Source organism: Tinamus guttatus, unplaced genomic scaffold (genome assembly GCF_059628265.1).
Source record: "Tinamus guttatus ecotype Peru unplaced genomic scaffold, ASM5962826v1 Tinamus_guttatus_pri_ptg000650l, whole genome shotgun sequence".
In the NCBI taxonomy this organism is placed as follows: domain Eukaryota; kingdom Metazoa; phylum Chordata; class Aves; order Tinamiformes; family Tinamidae; genus Tinamus; species Tinamus guttatus.
This window is the reverse complement of record NW_028289184.1, coordinates 111,848-134,075: the sequence shown is the minus strand read 5'-3', so window position 1 is coordinate 134,075 and position 22,228 is coordinate 111,848. Positions and strand designations below refer to the sequence as shown.

The 22,228-nt window shown below is 48.3% G+C and overlaps 1 protein-coding gene across 2 annotated transcripts in view; it reads left to right on the top strand.

Moving 5' to 3' along the window:
• LOC104569714 (fer-1-like protein 4) overlaps positions 1-20,941 on the top strand; it is a 35,901-nt gene extending 14,960 nt beyond the window's left edge. For both annotated transcript variants that reach the window (XM_088536040.1, XM_088536041.1), the window contains exons 19-45: positions 114-214; positions 591-678; positions 1,174-1,290; positions 2,600-2,752; positions 2,984-3,167; positions 3,742-3,866; positions 4,248-4,382; positions 5,551-5,724; positions 5,963-6,079; positions 6,488-6,649; positions 6,952-7,111; positions 8,079-8,182; positions 8,619-8,750; positions 9,397-9,445; positions 9,588-9,694; positions 10,072-10,203; positions 10,884-10,994; positions 11,444-11,571; positions 12,107-12,277; positions 13,885-14,039; positions 15,199-15,377; positions 16,893-16,978; positions 17,308-17,406; positions 17,700-17,941; positions 19,439-19,722; positions 20,012-20,112; positions 20,744-20,941. In XM_088536040.1, coding sequence (XP_088392166.1) covers positions 114-214; positions 591-678; positions 1,174-1,290; positions 2,600-2,752; positions 2,984-3,167; positions 3,742-3,866; positions 4,248-4,382; positions 5,551-5,724; positions 5,963-6,079; positions 6,488-6,649; positions 6,952-7,111; positions 8,079-8,182; positions 8,619-8,750; positions 9,397-9,445; positions 9,588-9,694; positions 10,072-10,203; positions 10,884-10,994; positions 11,444-11,571; positions 12,107-12,277; positions 13,885-14,039; positions 15,199-15,377; positions 16,893-16,978; positions 17,308-17,406; positions 17,700-17,941; positions 19,439-19,722; positions 20,012-20,112; positions 20,744-20,924 — 3,777 coding nt within the window. In that variant the 3' untranslated portion in view covers positions 20,925-20,941. The remainder of the gene's footprint in view (positions 1-113; positions 215-590; positions 679-1,173; positions 1,291-2,599; positions 2,753-2,983; positions 3,168-3,741; positions 3,867-4,247; positions 4,383-5,550; positions 5,725-5,962; positions 6,080-6,487; positions 6,650-6,951; positions 7,112-8,078; positions 8,183-8,618; positions 8,751-9,396; positions 9,446-9,587; positions 9,695-10,071; positions 10,204-10,883; positions 10,995-11,443; positions 11,572-12,106; positions 12,278-13,884; positions 14,040-15,198; positions 15,378-16,892; positions 16,979-17,307; positions 17,407-17,699; positions 17,942-19,438; positions 19,723-20,011; positions 20,113-20,743) is intronic.
• The last annotated feature ends 1,287 nt before the right edge of the window (positions 20,942-22,228 follow it).

The following is a 22,228-nucleotide window of genomic DNA, read 5'->3' as shown; positions in this document are numbered from 1 at the left end:
AGCACATGTGGTTGCTCTGTGAGATGCTGGCTGAGGCATCCTTGTTTTTGACATATTTCACTCTAACCCTGCAGCCAGGTGCAAGCTCTCTGAAACCTGCGCTTTCTCCACAGGAGCAGGGGCTAGATGATGTGGAGAAGCTCATGAGAAGGTCAAAGGCTAAAGCAGAAGAAGGACTCCGAGAGGTGCTGGAGGAATTTGTAGCTGGGTGCAGGTTAGCATGTTCCTGGTTTCCTAAAACTTCTTATCCTGAGTTTAGGAGGATTTAGGTATCATGTCCTGCCAGGGCTGCCAACAGCCTGCCCTCTTGTGTTGAAGAGTATGAGCAGGAGGAAACCAAGACGCCTTAGGGAAAGGACTGATTCTCTGCAAGCTCAGATGGGAGATTGTGGTCCTGAGAAGCACGTCAGGAACAGAAAGCAGTCTCATGATGTTCCTGAACTGGGTGTTCCTTCAAGTATTAGGACTTTTTCTTCAAGCCCTTAGGCAAGAGAGGAAGCTGAGACTGTTCTTTCACTCGCCATGACTGCCTGATCACACAGCTGTGCTGTTTGCAGGGTGCAGAGCCTGAGCTGCTTTTCTCATTACAGGCATTATTCCCTCAATGCAGAGAAAAAAAACATGGCACATCCAAACAACCTTGACAGATGTCGGACAAAATACATCATGCGCAACATCGTAAGCTGTGGAACGTGATGGTGGTGGGGGAAATGGGGCTGGAGGATGAGCTACAACTAATGGTAAGAGGGAAACTTGGAGCTAAGACCCACAGTGTCAGTCAAAGGATTTTACTGTAGTATCTCCCACCCCTGTTCAGAGTAATATAGCTTCCCCCAGAAGTATCCAGGCACTATCTTCTGAAAAAAATATTCCTTATATGCCTCTCTGCTCCAAATGACCTGGAAGTTTGTGGACTTCCATTAGTGACTGGTATCAGCAGAGGTAAGAGTTCAGTGGAGTCCCTGGTTCTTGGCACCCTTCACTAAAAGCTTCGTTCTGGATTCATAAAGGTTCATTCTCAGCATCTAGCAAGTGAGCCACAACAAAGGTCAGGGCCTGATGGGGCAGGATGGATGTGGTCAGTGTAAGGAGACCTCCCAGGGCAGCCCCATGAGGCATGTGTGGCTGGCACAGGTTAACACCAGGCAAATGGTGTCTATGCTCTCTGTTCAGATCCTATATGCAAAGCAGGGGCTCCGCGTCAGGAGGCGGCTGACCCGAGCCAACGTCAAGGAGAAGGTTAAGGAGACAAGGAGAATCCTGGCAAAGTTACGTTTCTTGGCTAAAGAGGTACAGCTGCTCCTGGGGTGCCCTGCTCCTGCAGTGGGGCTGCAGTTGGTCTGCCTGGGAAAAGAGCCTTGCCTGGGCTCCCAGCAGGAACCAATGTTGGACGCGTTCTGCAAACTCAAACTTGCATCAAAATAAGGTCTCTCTTCTAAAATAACAGGGATTCTCTGTGTTTAATGTTTATCTGGCTTTATTATAAATAACTCTGAAAAAATAAGTGCTTTCATTTACTGTAAAACAATGAAGTTAAACCATGAACCACTAATTGAAGTTAAATGATTCTGAGCAAGAGTTCGGTCATAGTCACCAAGGTTGTGCTTTGCGTGGCTGCAAGGTGAGCAGCATCACACCTTTAGGTACGTGAGTGCAGACTTCAGCACAAACCAGACTTTGCCTCTGCCACTGTCAAGAGGGGAAGTCGTCCTCTGGCTCCAGGCTACATGGGTCTGGCTGCAGCTGATCCTAGAGCTGGAGAAGAACCACTTCCCACTGTTAATGGCATTGCAACATCATTAAAATACTTGCATCTTTTGTAATTACTTGCAAGTCTGTGCCTAGATCACATCACACATCTATGGTGTGTACTTGCTGAGAAGGCTCTAGCTTGTCCTGCTGCCTCTCTGTTCTACTGAAAACAGCTTATTCTTCTACTGAAAGAGTTGTGGTGTGTGTAGGAAATCGTCTGCACATCTTTGTGCTGGAAGCCCTAACGGCTCGTTACAAAAATACAAAACGCTTATGCCAGGGAAAATGAGAGGGAGAATAGGACTTTATCCAGTATATATATATGTGGGGGGGGGGGGGGCGGGTATTGACACACATTAAAAAAAAAAGCTACTGTTTCCATCTGTGTGTCTGCTTCATTGCAAGTCCCACTTTGAATCCAAACTGCAGCTTTATGTTAGGCACTCACACTGTGGCAATGACAATTTAATGCCTTTCCTTAATTTGAATAAGCATTTGGGGTCCTGTCAAAGGTGTGGGGGAAAGTATCACTACTCCAGTTCTCAGCAGGTCTGTTACTCTACGTGGTGGGATGGGAGTGGGTGCATCCTGCTGGTGTTTATAATGAAAAACAAGGCATATTACAAATGTTTCCAAGCAACATGTGGTCAGGAGCTATTGCAGAGCTGAGATATGCAGAAGCATGTGTCCAGTGTGAGGCCCCATCATTTGCAATTGAATATCCAAAGTGCTGCACAATGAGCTGTTCTCTGTGCAGTGGGGAGGCTTTTGCTGTGAGTGTAAGGGGAGAGAGGACTGGCTACGTGGTCTTCTTCTGCTGTGAAGCTTTCCCTTTCCTCCCTTGCAGCCCCAGTGTACCCTCCCTGATGTTCTCGTCTGGATGCTCAGCAATAACAAGCGCGTAGCGTATGCAAGAATTCCTGCACAGAATGTGCTCTACTCTGTTGTTGAGGAGGAGAAAGGCAAGGACTGTGCAAAGATCCAAACTGTCTTTTTGAAGGTAGAGTTTGTAACAAAATATTGTGTTCCTGCTTGCTTCATGCTGCTTCTCTCTGCCCACTTCCATCCTTCCTCCCTGACATTTACAAGGAAATGCAGCTCCTGTGCTACCATTGCCCTCTGCCGATGCACTGCTGCTTCCTGTGCTCTGCATGTGATTGCTGGCTGGTGGTCATGGCCTGAACAGGGCCTTGCCAGGCTGGGAAATCTGCTTAACCTCCTGTGCTCACAGGTCCCTGGCTCACACAATGGTGAGATCTTTGCCAAACTGGAAATCTACATGTGGCTTGGGATAACTAACTATGCAAAGAACTGCACAGCAGAGTTGCCCGAGGAGTTCAAGCATCTCTCAGAGACTGGACAGGAGATGGCCCAGCTCTCGGCATACGTTCCTCCCAGCCGGCTCAGCAGGGATGGTGAGTGCAGACTCCCCAGATTCCATTTGCTTGAATGCAAGCAGGAGAGCAGAGAGGTGAGAGATCATGCCCTAGGTGACCTGTTGGTCATCTATCCCCATGTCATCTACAAGGCATGACTGGGACAGGTGGGTCCGTTTTGCTCTGGTGAGGATGCTTTGCCAAGCTCACAGCTGGAACAGCAGGCAGGAGGGCAGCTTTGTAGGCGCTGAGCGTGCTGCCCAACTGAGCATGCTGCACAACTCGCCCTGGGCATGAGGTCTGACCCAAACTCCATGGCATTTGCTGAGATTTGTTGGTGCTCCCCAACGGCAGATGCTCACAGCAGGTCACCACAGAGTTTACATGTCATGTCCTTCCTGAGGAAGTCTGGGAAGCCTGCTAAGCTTGTCTTGCTTGGCTGAAACTTTTGAGACGTGCTGGTATGAGAACTGCAGCAATTATCTCTAGAAGTGGTGTCCATCTCTTGAAAGTTGTGCCTGCTGTCACCTGGCTGGGTTATGCTTTTATTTATTCATTTTCTGGCAGAAGGCAGGTCAGGCAATGTGGATCTCTCTCCTTTTTTTCCTACCAGATTTCAACTATTTCCAGCTTCGAGCCCATCTGTATCAGGCTAGAGGAATCCTCCCTGCAGATGACAATGGCCTTTCAGATCCATTTGCCAGAGTGGTATTTTCAACTCATTGCCAGACCACCAGGGTGAGACCCCTTAACAACACTTGGAGACAAATTACTGTGTCCTCACTGCCATGTAGAAAACCAGTGTTGTGGCAGTCCCCGGGGAAGGTTCTTATCTCCAGATACAGAGGTATCTGTAGGCTCCAAGCAGTGTCAACTACACTCAAGAAGTATTTGACAAAACATATATATCATTGAACATGGTCTCAAAGGTTGACTGGCATGTGCTCGTCAGCCCTAAGTATTCCTATCATGCTCTTGCCATCTCCCGTTCTGCCAGACACTGGCTGTGTGTGGCTAATGAGGAGAGGTCTGCTTGAACTTTCCTCACTGTCTTTTCAAAGCAAACTGGTTTAGGTTCTACTGGCTGTGGAACCTCAGGCCTGCTATCTCTATTTGCAGATTTTGGAGGAGACACTGAGCCCAATGTGGAATGAGCTACTTTTGTTTGACCAGCTCATTATTGATGGGAAAAGAGAGGAGTTGAATACAGAGACTCCTATTGTTATAGTCAATCTCTTCAACCATAATAAATTTGTAAGTATGGCCATGCCTCCATCCTGCTGCTGTTTCTAGGCCAGGAAAGGCAGAGGAGCTCTCTATGGATTCAGTGAGCAAGAACTCAGAGCCACACAGAGCCCTATGTCTTAGCCAGAGTGCTGCTCAGTGGTTAATCTTGGAGACTGTGGTTGAGGTTGAGAGTTTTTGCAGACTTTTGCTATGAGCTTGAGGTGAAGGTGTTAGGGTGCAAAATGAAGGGCCTGGTGAGAGCTGAGTGGGTCTTGGATCTCCCCTCTGGAGGAGCCTCGGCAGGCTTATGTCAAAAAGGACTCATAGCCAGCAGGAGATGGAGTAGTTCTTGGAGCTGCTGTTTCACCTCCACTCCTCCCAGGTGTCATCTCCTGCCTCTCCTCAGTCCACCCCATTCCCTTCCACAGGTACTTTGAAGTCACATTCACCTCCTGGAGTTTATTATCATCAGGCGAATGGCATGACTCACACTGAACTCTCCTGTGTAGCTCAGCAGCTTTATTGGGTCCAGCCTGGGCTCACTGTGCAAGCCAGACAGTGAAACACTGGAGTGAGTTCAGTAAAGGCCACTGAGACAACCAGGGCTTGAGCGCTGGATGCACAAGGAGAGGCTGAGGGAGCTGAGTCTGTTCAGCCTCGGAGAGAGGAGGGAAAAGGGACATCTTTTTGCTGTCTGCAACTGCCTAATGGGAAAGTGTAGAGAAGAAGTCAGACTTTTTTTGGATGTACACAGGGACAGGATGACAGGCAATGGGCACAAACTGGAACAAGAGAAAAAAAATAGCTTGATATAAGGAGATAATTTTTCACCCTGAGGGTGATCAGACTCCAAGCCAGGGGCCCAGAGAGGTTGTGGGACCTCCATCCTTGAAGACATTCAGACCTTGACTAAAAGTGACCCTGAACAACCTGGTCTATCTCTGAAGTTCTCTGGTGCTTAGTTTAAGCCCTTTTGCCCCGTTCTGCACAGAGATGACTGTGAGTTAAGAGTTGCTCCTACAGTCACCTCCCATCCGCTTCTGGCTCTGGATGGAGCAAGGACAATCAAAGCAGAGGCCTGCAAGAGTGAGAGGTCTTCTGCTGCCCTAGGCAGCTGGAATTAGCAGTGGTCATTTTTTTTTCTGATGTGATGATATAATGCAGGGATGCTTTGGCCTTCTCTCCTTTCTGGCAGGGCTCCCCTGAGTTCCTCGGCCAGGCGTTTGCTATCCCTCAGGTGAAGCTGCTTGATGAGCCATACAGCAAACCTGCCCTGCAGTTCTTCGATTTCTACAAAGGAACCAGAGCAGCAGGGGAGCTCATTGCCACTTTCGAGTTGATTGAATTGGATTACAGTGGCTATTTGGAGGTAACAGTCTTCTAGGAAGCTACATATTTTTGCTAGCTCCCCTGGGAGAGCTATTCAAGGTGAGGAGCTGGTTACATGGGGTCAAGTGGAAGAATCTCTGTTGAAAGCCACATCTGGCTTTCACTTGAAAGGAGAATTCGGAGGCAGAGTGTTGGGCACCAGGGGAGGGGAGAGGAGGACATGGCATGGAGCAGAAACAGCTTTCATGGCTTTGTGTGTCCTGGCTCTTTCTGTTCAGCCAGCAGTGCCTGAGGATGTGGAGCCCAAGGAACCTGGCTTCCTGGGAGACCCCCGTGCTGGACGGTTCCTCATCCCTGTGGGCATCCGCCCGGTGCTGAAGGAGTTTCGCATAGAGGTGGGCTGCTTTCTGCCAGGCCGTCTCTCAGCCGGGCTGCCCTAAGCATAGAGCATAGAGCATGGCCCGGTCTGTGCAGACAGCAGGGCTTGGGGTGGGAGCTGGGGGCTTGGAACTCAAATGCACCTCTGAGGTCTGAGCAGATGCCAGATATGGAGGATGCCTGACATGAGGTTGAAACATTTCTAGTGCCAGAACTCATGTGATTATCCTACAGCATGAGCTTGGATTCTGGGTGGCCATGTCGTCATGAGGTGCGGCTTTGTGCCTCTCTGGGAATCCGTGTCCAGTGGGGCAGATGGGCTGGCAGCAGGCTGGAGGATCCTGGTATCATGGTACTGCTGGGCAGGGGTTCAGACCACGTAGTCTGGCCCATGTGGAGTGGCTGAGCAGCTTTGTGTGCTTCAGATCTTGTTCTGGGGCCTGCGGGACCTGAAGAGAGTGAACTTGTTCGAGGTAGATCAGCCCCAGGTGATCATCGAATGTGCTGGGAAAAAAGTGGAGTCAGAAGTTATCATTGCCTACAAAGAGAACCCCAACTTCACTGAGCTGGTCAAGTACATGGACGTGGTGAGTGAGAATGGGGCTGGCTGACACTGTGCATAGCCTCTCTGTGCAGAGCAAGGGTTCTGAAGGGAGCTCCAAGTCTGTTCTCTCCTGGTGGCTTCCTTCTCTCAGGGCCAGAAGGTTCAGCTGTGGATCAAAGCCTTTGTGAAACTGTCCATTGAGAGCTGCCTTAGCTTTGGTCCTTCACCAGTGAAGTGCTGGTTTTAGGGAAGGGCTGTGAAGTGCTGTGAGACCTCCCAGTTGCAGCATGGCCACAGTGAGTATCGGCCTTGTTCCCACAAACCCTCCATGTGGTTCTTCTGCAGGAGCTCCCAGAGCAGGTCTACCTTCACCCTCCTCTCAGCATCTTCGTAGTGGAAAAGAGGGCTTTTGGGCGCACTGTGCTAGTGGGGACCCACATTGTGTCCAATGTGATGAAATTCTCTCCCAGAGAACTCGAGGAGGAGCTGGAAGATGAACCCAAAGGTAAGCTGCTTAGTGGAAAAGCTCTCATGTTTAGGGCAAGGATTAAGGACCTTAATTGAGAGATGCAAGATACCCAGCAAAAGCAAAGCATGTATCAGGAGCAGGAGTAGAGGTGGGTTGTGCTCTTAACTGTGAAAAAGTCTGCAGTATTTTTTGGAAGTGTCTGAAGTCAAGTAGTGGAATTCAAGATAAACTGCTGTTTCTTTTTAGGGCATGACTTTTTTTCTCCAACTTTTTACCTTATCATTTGCCTCTCCATCACATGGACACTACTCCAACCCACTGACATGCCACTTTCTCATGATCTTTTTCCTATGCACTGTCTCACATACGCAGGAACCAGAGAAGGGGGCACAGCTCATGGGAATGTCTCAGACTAGCAAGTCATTTAGCTGGGGCTTAGGTATTAGACATAAACTTCCCACAGGGATAAGATATTGTCTAGATGCAGAGATGTTTAGACCAAGAAAGACTATTGTAAAAATCTATTTCTACCTTCTGTGTAACCAGCTTAGAGAGCAGTCCCCAGTTGATACTTCCATCAAGCTTTAGAGGCTGTGAGCTTGTCTGCTAGAGTTGAAGGTTTCTAGTTCTCTCACACAGTTTGTCAAAGACCGTTGAGTAATGGAGCCTATAAATAGGTGGCAACAGCTAAACCTCCTGGTCAGAGAGCATGTAAATAAGCATGGCATCTGTGGTAATTTCTGAATGCAGAAGCTATAGCTCATAAATCAAAGTTCTTGGAAGCTAACAACAGAAATATGGATAGCAATGCTTATGTCTCAGCTCTGTACTTGGATTTTCATTCATCTTTTAGCATATTCTGTTAACAGAAGCTGTGAAAGTAACCGCACTGTAGAGGGGTAGGAGAGAAGGTTTTCATGTGGATTAATAACTAGTCTTCGACTAAGAAGCAATGGGCAGAAATAAATATATGGGAATGTGAAGCTCTCGCTCTTTATTTCAGCTCAGAAAGGCTCATCCCAACCACTTCCCTCTCAGGCTGTGATAAATATTGGCCTGTCAGCTGGTGAACCAGGTCCCAGCACTCACCCTCTGAGTCTTATGAAGGTGAGTGATGTGTTGGATCTGCCAAATTTTGAAGTTTAGAAACCTAAACCAAAGAGTAACAAATAGAAAATAATGTTCAGAAGTTCAAAACTAAGTTTTTCTCTTAGTTTTCTCATTTATTTTCTCTGGACACAAATACTTCTCTTTTCCTGCGTCATGGAAGGGCTTCACATCCACTTTTTCTGCTCCTTAAAATTGCTGTGTGTCTGGACTCTAGCACAGTGAGAAGAATGGTCTTGCTTTCTGTAGTGAATACTGATGCTTTGTGAGCAAAGCCCAAACCCAGGGCTACAAGTAGCTTTGTATCTCCTGTGCTCTGACCAAAAGCTGAGCCTCTGGTGGGAGTTCTCAAGCAATAGTGCAGTCATTAGCATACGGGTGCGAGTGTCCTGTATATTTGCTTCCTCACTCTGAGCCCTTTGCTCTGTTCTTTAAGGCCCCTTTGAAGAAAATTCCTATCAATAAGCTTATAAAGAAAAATAGTGAATATGAAGAGGAAAAACCAGAGTTGGAAGAACTGGACTGGTGGTCCAAATACTATGAGTCCTTAAAGGAGCTCAATAACCAGGTAATCTCTTTTGATAGCTGTCAGCATAAGGGAAAAGTGGCCACACTGGCTTGAAGAAGATGTTTTCAAAACCACTAATTGCTATGGGAGTCTTTGTGGATCTGCAGTAAGACATGGGCTTTTATGTATCAAACATACTTAAGGTAGTCAGCTATCAGTCATGCACCAAATGGATTGATTTCAGTGAGCAATGGGTGCTGAAACATCTTTAAGGATAGGAGTTTGAGTGGTTTTGAAAATGGGACTGGGCTCTTGAATTGCTTAGGCACTCCTGAAAACATGATTTTAGCTGCATTGCAGGGCTCAGTGCTGGTTACTCCCTGTCCTGACCATCTTCCGAGCGTGGGCTGTGAGGGTGTGATGTAGCGTGCAGTGCAGGTCTGCCACAAATCTCAAATCCTTGCTTGCCCTCTGCCCATCTGGATCTCAACTAAAAATCCAGCAAAATGTGCTCAGGAGAGAAAAATGGTGTGTCGTCCAGGTGTGTCATTAAGGCACTCATTGGATGCTCTCCAGAATAATACTAATGTTCATTGATCTTGAGGTAGATATTAATGAAACTGCCACAAGAAAAGCTTTGGAAGAGTTGCGTACTTGGAAGAAGAAGTCTTTGCTTTCTGAGATGTGGTGTGTGTGTGTGTTTCAGATGCGCAGTGATGAGGAAGATGCTGAAAATGATGACCTTAATGATGCAGGTGAGCTCTCTGGCACTGTGCAGCTCTTCTGCGCTCCTGGGAGCTGAGAATAACAAAAGCTTTACATAGTCCTAGATGGTGCTGCTCTTATGGAAATGGTGACTGAGCAGGATATTTCCCAATCTCCTTTTGCCATTTTCAGATGGAGGAAATCTAAATGCAGCCTCCATTGACATAGAAGCAGAAGAGGAGGCAGTAATTGAAGCTGAACCAACTCGATCCAAGAGGAAACTCATTGCCACACTTCAGGTGCGTTTGAGGTGACAGATCAGCCCCATCCTTCTAGTCTTGTCCTCCTCACCTTCCTGCACTGAGGGTTGTACTAGGATGGAGACCCTGACCCAGCAGTATGCCCTGAGCCCCATCCTTGCCAGACTCTGACACAACTCGTGGGACCTCGGAGCCAAGGATTATATCAGAAGGACTTGTGATTAAAGAGCTGGAATGTGTGTACACATCTGGGAGTGGACATGGAATGAGGGAAACCCATAATATTATGCACTGAGTGATACTGGGGCAAGACAGGACCAGGGGAAATGGTTGAAGCAGCCAGAAGATGATCTATGTGAGTCTCCTCCTTTTAAAATGGCAGGAAAAGGCCCCAGGTGACTTTCTATTTATTTCAGATCTACAACTCTGAGCTGGAAAATGAATTTGATAATTTTGAAGACTGGCTCTGTATCTTCCCCCTTCATCGTGGCAGAACAAATGAGGATGAAGATGGGAATGAGGATGAACATTTTGTGGGGAAGTACAAGGTACTGAATGGTGTTTGTACTGCACATGAAATAAAATCTTTAGGGCAGTCTGTATCTCAGCATTCAGACACCAGCAAAGCCTTGGGAAAGGGCAGATGTGACAAGGTGATGTGAAGGTGCAGTGAGATATAGTCAGGGTACTGCTGAGTTGTGTGCTGAGTGAATAATGCACCTGTTTTAGATTTTTCTGCTCTCACAAAGCATCAGGGAACTCTTGTCCTAGTGGGGCCCCTGAGTAGATTCAGTACTCAAGTAAGTGTTAGTAAGCTTCACTGGCTTTAAAATTAGCAAAACTTTTCCACAAGAAGCATCATTCTCCCACCTAAGAGTTTTTGAAGACCCTAAAATGCAAATACAGAATTTGAGTTAAGAAAATCCTTAAAAAAACCTGCCTTTGGCAATCCAGACATGTACTTAGAGATGCTAAATTCTCCTGGTGTTGACAATGGTCTGATAGCTTGCAGGATAACCTGCCAGTAGTGAATACTTGGCCCACATGGGCCTTGGACTCCTTGATGGTGCCTTTGGATAGAGATGTCCCCATGAGCAGAGGGTATTTGCGGTTCACGTGGCACAATGGCTCTGATTTCTCAGTACGAGAAGTGAGGCTGATCGCAGTGGCTCCAGCCTAAGATGTTCTTTTCTGTATCTTGTTGTTACCCACAGTATCTTTTCTGCAGGGCTCCTTCCATGTCTACCCTACTGAGGAAGCTGGCAAAGAGCACAGAATCTCCCAGGGCATTCCAAGGAACAGACCCATCAAAGTTCTCGTGAGAGTTTATATTGTTAAGGTAATTCTCTTGCGGTAATGGCAGTAATACTTGGAAGTCTGTCCTTACCTAAGACTCTTCTGCCATTTTTCACTTGGATAAAGTGACCAGTGGCCCTTGTGAAAGGCTTGATTGAGCTATGGAAAGGGCTGGCATTGATGTCTTGTCCATGGAAAGAAATTGAGAGTTTGCCAAGTGTTGTAACTTCAGGGCTTGCTGAAAATTCAGGCAAAGCACTTCTCAGCTTCTCTCATCTGCCTTGAGATAGTCAACTGGGGAGCAAGTAGACAGGACAACAACTGGAAACACTGGTGGCTTGTTGACTGGGGATTTGCAACAAATGTCTGATTCCCTGCTAGGGCAGCTGTTGGCCAGACCCAGCCACTGGCCTTGGGAGGTCTCAGGCCTGTGCAGGGTGACATGTGCACACTGCTCTCTGCAGATATTGCAGAATGTCTTGTGTATTCCAGGCTACAAACCTGTCTCCAGCAGACCCCAATGGCAAGGCAGACCCTTACGTGATGGTGACGGTGGGGCAGGAGCACAAGGACACGAAGGAGCGATACATCCCAAAGCAGCTCAATCCTGTATTTGGCGAGTATGCAAGAGGTTTTCCTTTAGTGAGTTGAATGGGAATGCAAAACTAGGACTCACATTGTGGCCCCTCATGTGGGATCTTCAATGCTTGTTTTTTCTGGATTCAGAATTTCAGGGTTCTGGAGAATCCTGTTCTGTAACACACAAATCATAAGCATGTCTCCAGTGTCTGGTTGTCATAGGAGCCATAAGTGTTTTGGTTAAGAGGGAAGCAATTTCAAAGGCTTGGTTTACCAAAGCAGGAAGCTAAGTAGCAAAAGAGCTTTGGAGAACAATTTCTCTAGTCCCAGGATCTCTATGCAAGAGAATATGCTTCTGAATTAAAAAAAAAAAAGAAATAAACAAAAAAATACAAACTCTCAGTTTGAATAGGCATCCTGAGAAATTCATACCCTGGACTTACAGGAAGGCAAACTCTGATAGAGTCCCTTGGGTCAAGACACAGTTCTTAAATGTGTAAAATGAACAAAATAGAGCATGTGGTTCATTTCCTTCTTCTTTGCTAGTCACATTGTTCCCTGTCTACTTATGTCCAGAGTTGTGGAGCTGACGGTCTCCTTTCCCATGGAATCGGAACTCACTGTGGCAGTATTTGACCATGATCTATTTGGATCAGATGATTTGATTGGGGAGACCAAGATTGATTTGGAGAACCGATTCTACAGCAAGCACAGGGCCAACTGTGGCGTGGCTTCACAGTATGACATGTATGTACTACAGTGACATGCTAGTGCCATGAGCCTTGTTCTTCCTGCTTGTTGTTCAGATTGGTAACAGTCTGGCAGGATGGAACCCTGCAAATGTTACATTGCAAATGTTACATTGCATTACAGACTATTATTATTATTGCATTACAGACTTTTGAATCAACCATGGTCTGACTCTATCAATCAGACTCAATGTCCCTTTGAGCAGTGAAAAACAATGTATAAGGCAGGAGCAGGGCCCTTTCGATGTGGGCCATTGCATATTGCTAATGGATTGGAGCAGCAGTTGCTTTGCAGTTACCTGGAGCATATGCTGGAGTAGAGGCGCTATAGGAGATCGGGGGAGGCGATAGGTCTTTCTGGCTGTGTTCTGCTTCCTCCTGTTTTTTCCAACTTGTTTTTCATGTCCATTGGTGCAAGATTGAGCCTTATTTCATGTTGGGTTCTAAGAGATTGTGTTTATCTTGGCCTGAAAACTGCAGCATGTTTTGAGCCAACTTGGCAGATCTGTTGTCCTTGTACAGTGAGGACAACAGTTGACAACAGCTATGAGAAGGCCTGAGTGAGTGGCAGGAGCTACTTGCACTCTGCTCTGTGCATCTTAGAGCAAAACTCCAAATCATAGAATCACAGAATATTTAAGGTTGGAAGATACTTCTAGAGATCATCTAGTCCAACCCCCTTGCACATGCAGGGTCATCTAGAGCATGTGGCACAGGACTGCATCATCGTTAGTTTGGAACAAAGCAGAGTGACTTTTTAAAATGAGACTAGCAGTGCTAATTCAGGACAAAGATCCAAGGAGGTGGTTTTCCCAGGGGGTGGGTTCTGGCACGCCAGCTGTGCTGACCCCTGCAGTCTTCCCAGACAAGGAAAACATGACTGCAGCCACCTCAAGAGGAGGAATAAGTCATCATCAGTGGATGCCCAGGGGAGAACAGAGCAGACATTCATCTCTGCTAAGATACTTAGCAGCCAAATCTTTCCAGATCAGGAGGTTTGCTGAGACTGCTATGCAGGCTCCTCAATCCATGCAAACTTTTATCCGTCCTTTGAACTGGCATTCATGTGTTGTACGGGTACACCTACTTTAGTGCTTCTGGCTCATATCGGTGGTTGTTGTACACCATCAAAACTTAGACCTGATTTTTTTGGGGGAACTTGGTTAGCTCCCTGCAGTGGACCCACCAGAAGATAATGAAGCAGTTGAAGTGCTGGCAGGCATGGGGCATGTTGAACTCTCGTCTCTGGGTGATTTATTTGCAAACAAGTTTTCTTCTCCTCCTCTATGAGGAATTAGCTCTTGATATGGAGATGAATACCCAGATTTGCTAAATCCACTGTCTCCCAGTTAAGACTGGCTGCTCCATTGCTCCTCTTGCTTCTCTTAAGCTAATGATTACATGATGTACAACCCTGTCTTGTTCCAGAGGAGGAGCATTGGTTAAGATTTTGTGTGCCTGTGAGAAAAGACACATAGAAAAGTGCCCAGAGAAAATCCAAGCCAGGATCTGGTGGCCGTGTGCTGGAGAGAAGGCAGAGGTGTCTCACAGCCTTGTCAAAATATTTGTCTTGTCTAAAGTGAAGACATTCTGTCTTCCCTGCAGAAGTGGGTATAACATGTGGCGAGATGCTTTCAAGCCTACACAGATCTTGGATAGTTTGTGCAAGAAGAACTCACTCCCTGCAGCAGAATATAGACGGGAGGAAGTCAAAGTGAACAATCAAGTCTTCAAGATCCCTCCAGAAGCTTTTCCTGAAGGTACAGAACACTCTGAGAACCTTTTACGCTCTCTTCAATGGCCACCTGTGCTCAACAGCGAATGAGCTAATGAACCCACCAGCCTCTCCTGCTCTTGGAGGGAGGCTGGTTGGGCCGTTGGCCCTGACTCTTTGTTCTGTAGGGCCCAGGGTTTCTGGGCTGCTGTGAGGAGCATCCACAGCATGCTTAGCACTCTCCAGGCCCAGTGATGTTTTGTTGCTTAGTGATTCACTCTGGTCCTGTCCAAGTATATGGTGGTCATGTGCTGGTGAAGGATGAAGCAGACTTCTCCTGCTTGTGGATGGCTGGATCTTGTGAGGCAGTGCTGCCCATCTCCCCTAGAGATGGGGCATCCTGCATATCCTGCCGACTTTCTCTTCTGCTCATTTCAGTGCTGCTGTTCCTCAGCTTTCCACTGACTAGCTGCATGCTTCTGTTGTGCCCTGCAATGCATGGGCCTTGGCAGGGAGGCTGATCCTTTCAGCACTTTTGCCTCAAACATCTAGGGGTGTGTTGGAGCCCAAGTGGTTCTTAGAGTCGACGGTGGGTGGCTCTGGTTCAAGCAAGGCTGCAGTGTCTTGAACTGAAATTGATGCTGGGGAACACTTCACAGTTGTCTCACTTGGCCCTGAGGTTCATCGCAAAGGCATCTATATTCCAGAGGGACACAGCTGTCTGGGGATGGCTCGGAATGGTTTTGTCTCAAACTGACCTCCAGACAAAGAGCTGATGCTTTACGTCATTGTGTACTTGCACTGTACTGGGTAGGACAGGGCCATGTGTCACTACTGAATGACAGGTCATGCTTCCCCAGAGTGCTTCTCAGGCAAAGCTGCTCACCCACGGGTCTGCCAGCATTACCACAGAGAACTGGGGAATTAAATCCTCCCAGAGGGTCACAGCCTGCTCAATACCTCCTGAATCTTTTGCTTTCTGCCCCTTTCCCCTTACTTAGCTTGTTTGTCACTGTTTTCCTCAGCGCTGCACCATGCTGCACACTTTCCCTTTATCCTTGCCCTTCTGCTTCTCCCTGTTTTTTTTCTAGTAAGGTGCTTACCCAGTCCACTGCCTTCCCCTCCTTGTATCTGCAGCTCATGTCCTGAAGTCGCTCTTGCTGACGAGATGTCTTCTTCTTCTTACTGGCTGTGTTCTGCTGCAGAGGCCTTTGTGAGAAATGAGAGAGGAGTGGCAGATGAGAACTGGTCAGCACATGACGAACATAAGGCTTTGTACGTCCTGCAACACTGGGAAGAGATGCAAGGATATGGGTACAAGTTGGTACCGGAGCATGTGGAGGTCCGGTCTCTTTACAACCCAGAGAACCCCGGGCTTGTGCAAGTAAGATGTGTCCTTACCCAGTCTAGATGTGACTATGGGGAGAGACCTTCTGTGCAGCCGGTCCCCAGACCCTTGGCAGGATCCTGTTGTCTCTTTTCTCCTCCTGACTGTGAACCCTGCAGGCTACTTCTGTCTCTGCACAGCCAGCCCTGCTAGGGAGCATTCGTCTTGAGTAGCCTTTGGCTTGGATCCACTCTGCAACCTCTCATGATGCTCCTGGGCACCCTTCCTACAAGGGACCTCTGTCCATTGATGCCGTGGCCACCAAGCTGCTGTGCCAGGATCCTTTCTGTCTTCTCAGGTCACAGGTCCTGCTCTGACAAGGAAACTGTGTAGGTGGCAAGGGAAGGGACCTGCCCTGTCTTCTGGGCTATGCAACCATGGTGCTTGGTGGTGGAACCTGCTCCCTTGGCTGGCACTAGCACCAGCCTCCCAACCTCCATTTTAAGTTGGGCCTTGCTGCCTTGCCTCTTCCTCTACTTTGTCCCCTCTCACTGCTTCCTTGCTCTCCAGCAAGGTTCTGCTCCCCTTCTTCTTGCTTGCCCAGGATAACACGGTTGGTCCTTCCGCTCACCCCAGACAGGACCTCAACAGCTCTGCCAGTGCCTCTGACCTGGGAGCATGTGGTCTGGATCCTGGCTTCCCTGTAAATTATCAGTTGCTCACTGACTATTCAAATGGCAAAAACAGTTCCCAGGCTGTGAACTGAACATCACAGGGGCAGCAGCGTCTGCAGAGAGCCCAAAGCGGCAGCTCCAAGAATCTGCCAATGGCAACAGCTGTGAGTGGAACCTTGGCCCATGCAGCCTGGCTGGAGCTGGGATGCTGCTTGGTGACAGGTTTGCCATGGAGCCAGGGTGGATGTGTCATTCCAGCTTGTAAAAGTTGGGATGTTTTACCAGATGATCAGTTGGGGATTGTCATTTGCAGGCCCAGGATGCCCCAGGGACACGATGTTACTGCTGCTTGGAGGAGAAATGGTCTTTCTCTCAGTTTTATGCAGTGTAGCGATTTGAGCTCATCATCCCAGCATCCTGCCCTAACATCTCCTGGTCGCTTGGGTACCACAGAGCCGTCACAAATCAGAACTCTGCAAACACACTGATGTTGGTCAGCAGTGGAAATGCATATGGGGAGGATCAAACCTGCCATCTCACTTTTCTCAGCTATGCCCAAATGTTGCATCTGTGTGTGCTCGTTTATTAAATTGCAGTGAGATATCTGTGTTTGAAATAGACTCAGTTCAGCTAAAATGTTTTTGTTTCTTGGTTGGGGGTGAGGAATAAGCTATTTTTTTATTATTAATATTTTTGAGTCCTATCTAAAATCTAGATATACGGAACTGAAATGCTGGAGCATCAGCAGGCAGGTAGTTAAAGTAGAGCTGGGGTTGAATTGAGCTAAACTCATGGCTTTTTGTCAAGAGCTTTGCACTTGCTGCACTGAGTCACTGCTCCTTGAAGAGCTAAGAGGTCGTCTGTCCCTTGAAATGTCACTTCTGTCTTCTCTTGTCAGGGTTCCTTGCACATGTGGATTGACATGTTCCCAAATGACGTCCCTGCACCGCCTCCTGTCAATATCAAGCCACGACTGCCAATCAGGTAACACTCATGGGAGCAGGACTGGGTCTGGAGAGCCCATGTGGAGGGTCCCTGGCCCTTGTTGTGCCTGGCAGGATGCAGGTCTGAGTCCTGCACATGCCAGCAAGTCTGTGCCAGCTGGTTTGGACTGTTGGTGTTTGGACCTGTGGGGTTGTAGCCCTACATTAAAGGTTTTGTGTGAGACTCCTCTGGCCTGCCTGACTCCTCTGGCCTGATCTGAGCTCAGATCCTACTTTTCTGCTGGTGTGGGCTAGGAACTGGCCCACAGATCCTAGGCAGGAACTGAGAGGAAGAGCACACGTCTCACTATGCCTGGGTCCCTCCCACAGCTATGAGCTGCGTGTGATAATCTGGAACACGGACGATGTGGTCCTTGACGACATCAACCCAATAACAGGAGAGCCTTCCAGTGACATCTATGTAAAAAGGTTTGATGGGAGCCAGGGGGAGGCCAGATCCTGGCTGTCCTGTTCCTTACCCTGGCCCGTACCCCTCATTGCCTTTGAATCTCTACTCCTCCTTGCTTCAGCATAAGCAGAACCACTCCAGACCCCTGTGCTGACTGCTGTGCCTCCAGAGATGCTGGTTAGGTGGTGGTACAGCTTGGCCCTCTTCCCTTCCCTTCCCTTCCTCCCACCCACCGCGGTTTGTTTCCTCTGTTCTTCTGCTCTGTGGTGCTACCTTTGGGACTTGATAGGAGATAACTGAGTTCCTCCTGCAGTTGGATAAAGGGACTTGACCACGACAAGCAGGAGACAGATGTTCACTTTAACTCTTTGACTGGGGAAGGCAATTTCAACTGGAGATTCATCTTCCGCTTCAACTATCTCCCAACCGAGAAGGAGATCACCTACAAGAAGAAGGATTCTGTCTTCTCTGTGGAGGAATCGGAGTTCAGAGAACCAGCTGTCCTGGTCCTCCAAGTCTGGGATTATGACAGGATTTCAGCTAATGACTTTCTAGGTATGGTACAACCTTCCAGGACAGGGGTGGCCTTGTCCATCTCTCCCTTTCCTCAGCCTGTTTGAGCACTGCAGCGTTTTGCACGGGGCCAAGCTCTTTGGGAGTGGTCAAAGTCTAGTGGTGCACCTCTACCCTCCAGACACATGTTGAGCTGTCATGTTTGTTTGGTCAGGTCCTTTTCTGGGACCTGTTCCCCTCAGGACTGCTAGGCTGTCCTTCCTCACAGACTGCCCAGTGTCCTTCCTCTCACTTAGATTTGCACTCTCACCTTGCCCTCTCCCAGGCAGAATAAAGCTCACTTGATTTATCGTCCCTCTGTAGTTTTTATCGTCCCTCCGTAGTTTATTCCAAAGGACTTTATTTCTATGAAGCACTACTAATGGCAATCTATTTGGTAGTGGTACACAAGGACTGAACACAGCATAAGACTGCTACCCCAGGGCTTCTGGAACCATACTATCTCTGAAACATTTCGGTAGGAAGGGGCCTCTGTAGACACCCTGTCCCAAGTAGGGGTAGCTTCAAAGTGGCTCAGATTCTTCAGACCTAATCTGAGTAAGCTTTGAATATATCCAAGGATGGACATCCCAGAACCCCTCTGGGCCCTTGTTCCAAGTCAGCATCATGCTCATTGTGGTTTTTTTTTCTCCCTAGCTAATTTCCCTTGCTACAAGTTGTGCCTATTCCTTCCTATTGTTTCACCATGCACCTCTGAGAAGAGGCTCCAGATGTTCTCCAGCTCCCTTTAGGGTGTGGAAGATGCAAAAAAATCCCTCCTTCATCCTCTCTTTTCTGGGTTGAGCAAACTCTAGTCTCTCAGCCTGTCCTTCTATGGCATGTTCTCCAGCACTGACCATCTCCAGTTTGATGATGTTTTTTTTCTTGTGGTAAGAACCTAAAACAGGAGCCAGAACCAGATGTAGCCTCACCATTGCTGAACAGAGGGGAACACCACTTCCCTCAACTGCTGGCTACTCTTTTACCAGTACAGCTCAGTATGTAAGACTGATTTCCTGCAAGGGCTCAATGCCGAACTGGGATTGCAGCTTCTTCCAAGGGAAACAGGGGTGCAAGACCAAGAAGGGGAATGAACTGAGAATCTTGCAGATTTGAACTTTTCGATGAGTTTTCCAGGTTTTATAATTCCTTATTAAAGTTTCTTTGAATTGGAGGCAAAGGGGAGCTTGGGTATTTGAGGAGAGCTGGGTTGGACATGGCAAAAGAGTGAAAACCTGCTGTACCACAGGTAAATCAGACTGACTATGTCATAAAATGGAGAGGAAGAGCTGTGACTTCTGCCTCTTAGTATCTAACTCTTAGTCTGGTCCTTGTTGAGCTTCAAATTCCCCAGCTGGAACTTGAGTCTGCTAGACCATTATGGTATCTGAGACCTGTTAGTGGTGTCAGGATCATGGCTGAGACCGGAACAAGGCCAACCAGTCTGAGAGGCTGGCCTCAGGATTTCACCAGGAGCCCTCCTCTTCTGTGTGCCCACAGGCTCCATTGAGCTGAAGCTGCATGATATGGTGCGGGCAGCCAAGAGCTCAGAGCATTGCACCATCAAGATGGCCAAGGAGAATGCCACACCTTGCTTCTCCATCTTCCGAAACAAGCGCATGAGAGGCTGGTGGCCCTTCATCAAACTCAGAGATCAAGAAGATGAAGAGAGAGAGGAGAGGGAGGCCAACCAGAAGAAGAAGAGGAAGAAGAAGTGGAGCAGCTCAGTCAAACCAGAAGACGTTCAGTTCACAGACCCCAGCGGGAACAAGTACCTCCTGACGGTAAGACAAGGTGCTGGCAGAGGTGAGCAGACAGTGTTTCACTTCTGTCTTGACAGGACAAACAGTCCTGCTTCCATTTTACCTGTCACAGCCAAATCTGGAGAGTGCATTGTAAATATAATGCTTTCCTGGAAATCAGTTTCTGTGCATGCAACAGTTCCTTCTGTGGCTAATGGCTGGAGATTGCTTGAGCATCTGTCAGTGGAGCTGGGAGATAAAGATCCAGTCCTGGCAGGCTGGTCAGTGAAGCAACATGAAGCCTGTGGCTCAGGTGTATTGTCCCCTCCAGGGTAAGGTAGAAGCAGAGCTGCAGTTGTTGACTGTGGAGGAGGCTGAGAAAAATCCTGTTGGTTTGGGCCGAAAAGAACCTGAACCTCTGGAAAAGCCCAAGTGAGTATCCATGTTCATCACCTTTAAAATGGAGAGGGTGGGGCCAGGGATAGCTGTATTCTCTTGTGGGAAGAGGGGCAAGGCATTAGTTTGTCAGGGAACCAAGAGCAGAATCAAGAGGCCAAGGGCTAAGGCGCTCAGCAAGACTCAGGCTGCAAATGGGTTCCCAGAGCTTAAGTTCATCCAGTGGGTGTTACAACTGCAGCAGCTGGGCTAGAGCTGATCTCAGTGGATTATTCAACCCAGCTCTGCCTCACCATTGCCCCTGAAGGGCAGCTCCAGTTTAACCCACCCTGCAAACATACTCAGAGGGCTGTGTGGGTTCCGAACAGCTCTGCTGCAAGCTGTCCTGCAGGCTCAGCATTTCTAGCACTTTCACAGTGCTGTGGTTACTGCACTGGATATGAAAGAGAGGAGGGTGTGAGGTAGGGAACCCCTTTCTCTTCCCTCAGGCAGTGGGATTGGTTAGGGGAGGGAGCAGGCCAGGCCATTAAGCTCCCTGGATGATGCTTTTGTCAAGTAGCCGAAAGACCTGGTGGCCCATGGTGGAGGCAGGGCACCATAGCAGATGGAACAACAGAGTACTCTGTGAGAAGGCCCTTGGGTGAACACTTCTTTCCTTTCATTCCAGCCGGCCAAAAACATCTTTTAACTGGTTTGTGAATCCCATGAAAACCTTTGTGTTCTTTATCTGGAAGCGATACAAGAAGTACATCATTGTGCTGTTCATTGCTGCTGTTCTGACCATCTTTCTGGTTCTTTTGATCTACACCATGCCTGGATACATCAGTGAGAAGATCATTAATGGATAAATGCTCTCTGAAAAGGACTACTCAAAGACTTGGTGATTATTGGAAAAATTGAGATTGGGCCAGAAAGTTTAATGAAAGTTTGCTGGTGTCCAGCCCTGCTTTAAGTGAGATGCTTGGAAAAGTGTCCTGTGTTTAGGTAATTATATTTAATGCAAAGTACCCCTGAGAAGTTAAGCAAGTAACTTACAAGGCAAACTGCTTGGAGGCCCAGCTACAGCTTTGGAATAAATTTGTTCTTTGTTGAACTGAGGTGGGGGAAGGACTGGAAAACTGTGATGGCGGGGGTTAGCCACACAGGCTTGTCACTGGGAGCAGTTCTGGCAGATATGGTGATACACAGAGGTATCTTCTCTGGTACCTGCATCTTCCACTTTTGTTCCAGCTTGGCAATAACTGACACTTTGTAGAATTCAAAACAGCCCTCATGTTACATGTGGGAAAGTGGGTGTTGTATAGAGTCCTAGTGCAGGTGGGACCCAAAAGTCCCTGGGGGCCTTTGTGGGGGTCCCCCCCACCCCTGGGGGACCTTGAAGGGGGCTTCCTAGGGTGCTCCTGCTGCTTGATGAAGGAAAGAAGGAAAACACAGCCAAGATCCGCTCTCAGTGTTGCTTTCTGAGCAAATGGATCTCCATTTCCACTGGAATAAAAGCTCCTTGCCTGCTCTCTTCAACCTTGTTTGAAGTTCCTGGGTGCTTTCTCAAGCGCAAGACCTGCCTGCCTGCACTGCCCTCTCTGCTGTGCTTCTGCCCTTCGTCCATGATAACGCAGCCTGGCTCTTGTCAGTGTGAATCTGTATTGGGTTGGGCTGCTGTACATTACATGAGATTCGTCCTCAGCGTGGTCTCCTCAGGCTGTCCTGGGCTTCCTGTCCTCTGCACAGGCGTTAGTGAGACAAGCCCTGGCAGTCAGTGTGAAGGGGGTTTTGCGGTAGTGTTGTTGGGATATGTGTGCTCTGCAGGCTGGAAAGCGGCTCCCTCACCTGAGAGCTGCAGGAGCCTCACTGCGTTTAGAGCACTTTCTTGCTTGTCTGTGCGCCCAAGCTATTTAGATACAAGACAGACATCAGCAGCCCTGGGCTCAGTTCCTGCCGCACCAGGACTTGCCTGGAGCTGGGCCATGGGGAGCAAGACGGCTCTGCTCAACATTACCTCACTCTGAGCTTGCTTTGGTGGCTTTCACGTGGGATTCAGCTGTCACCAACAGCAGCCTGTGCCCCCAGCACTGCCTGGAGTCCCCAGCACCGCTGCTGCTCCCGCCTGGCAGCTGGGCCCACACGTGTCCTTGGACAGGTCCTCCACCTTGGA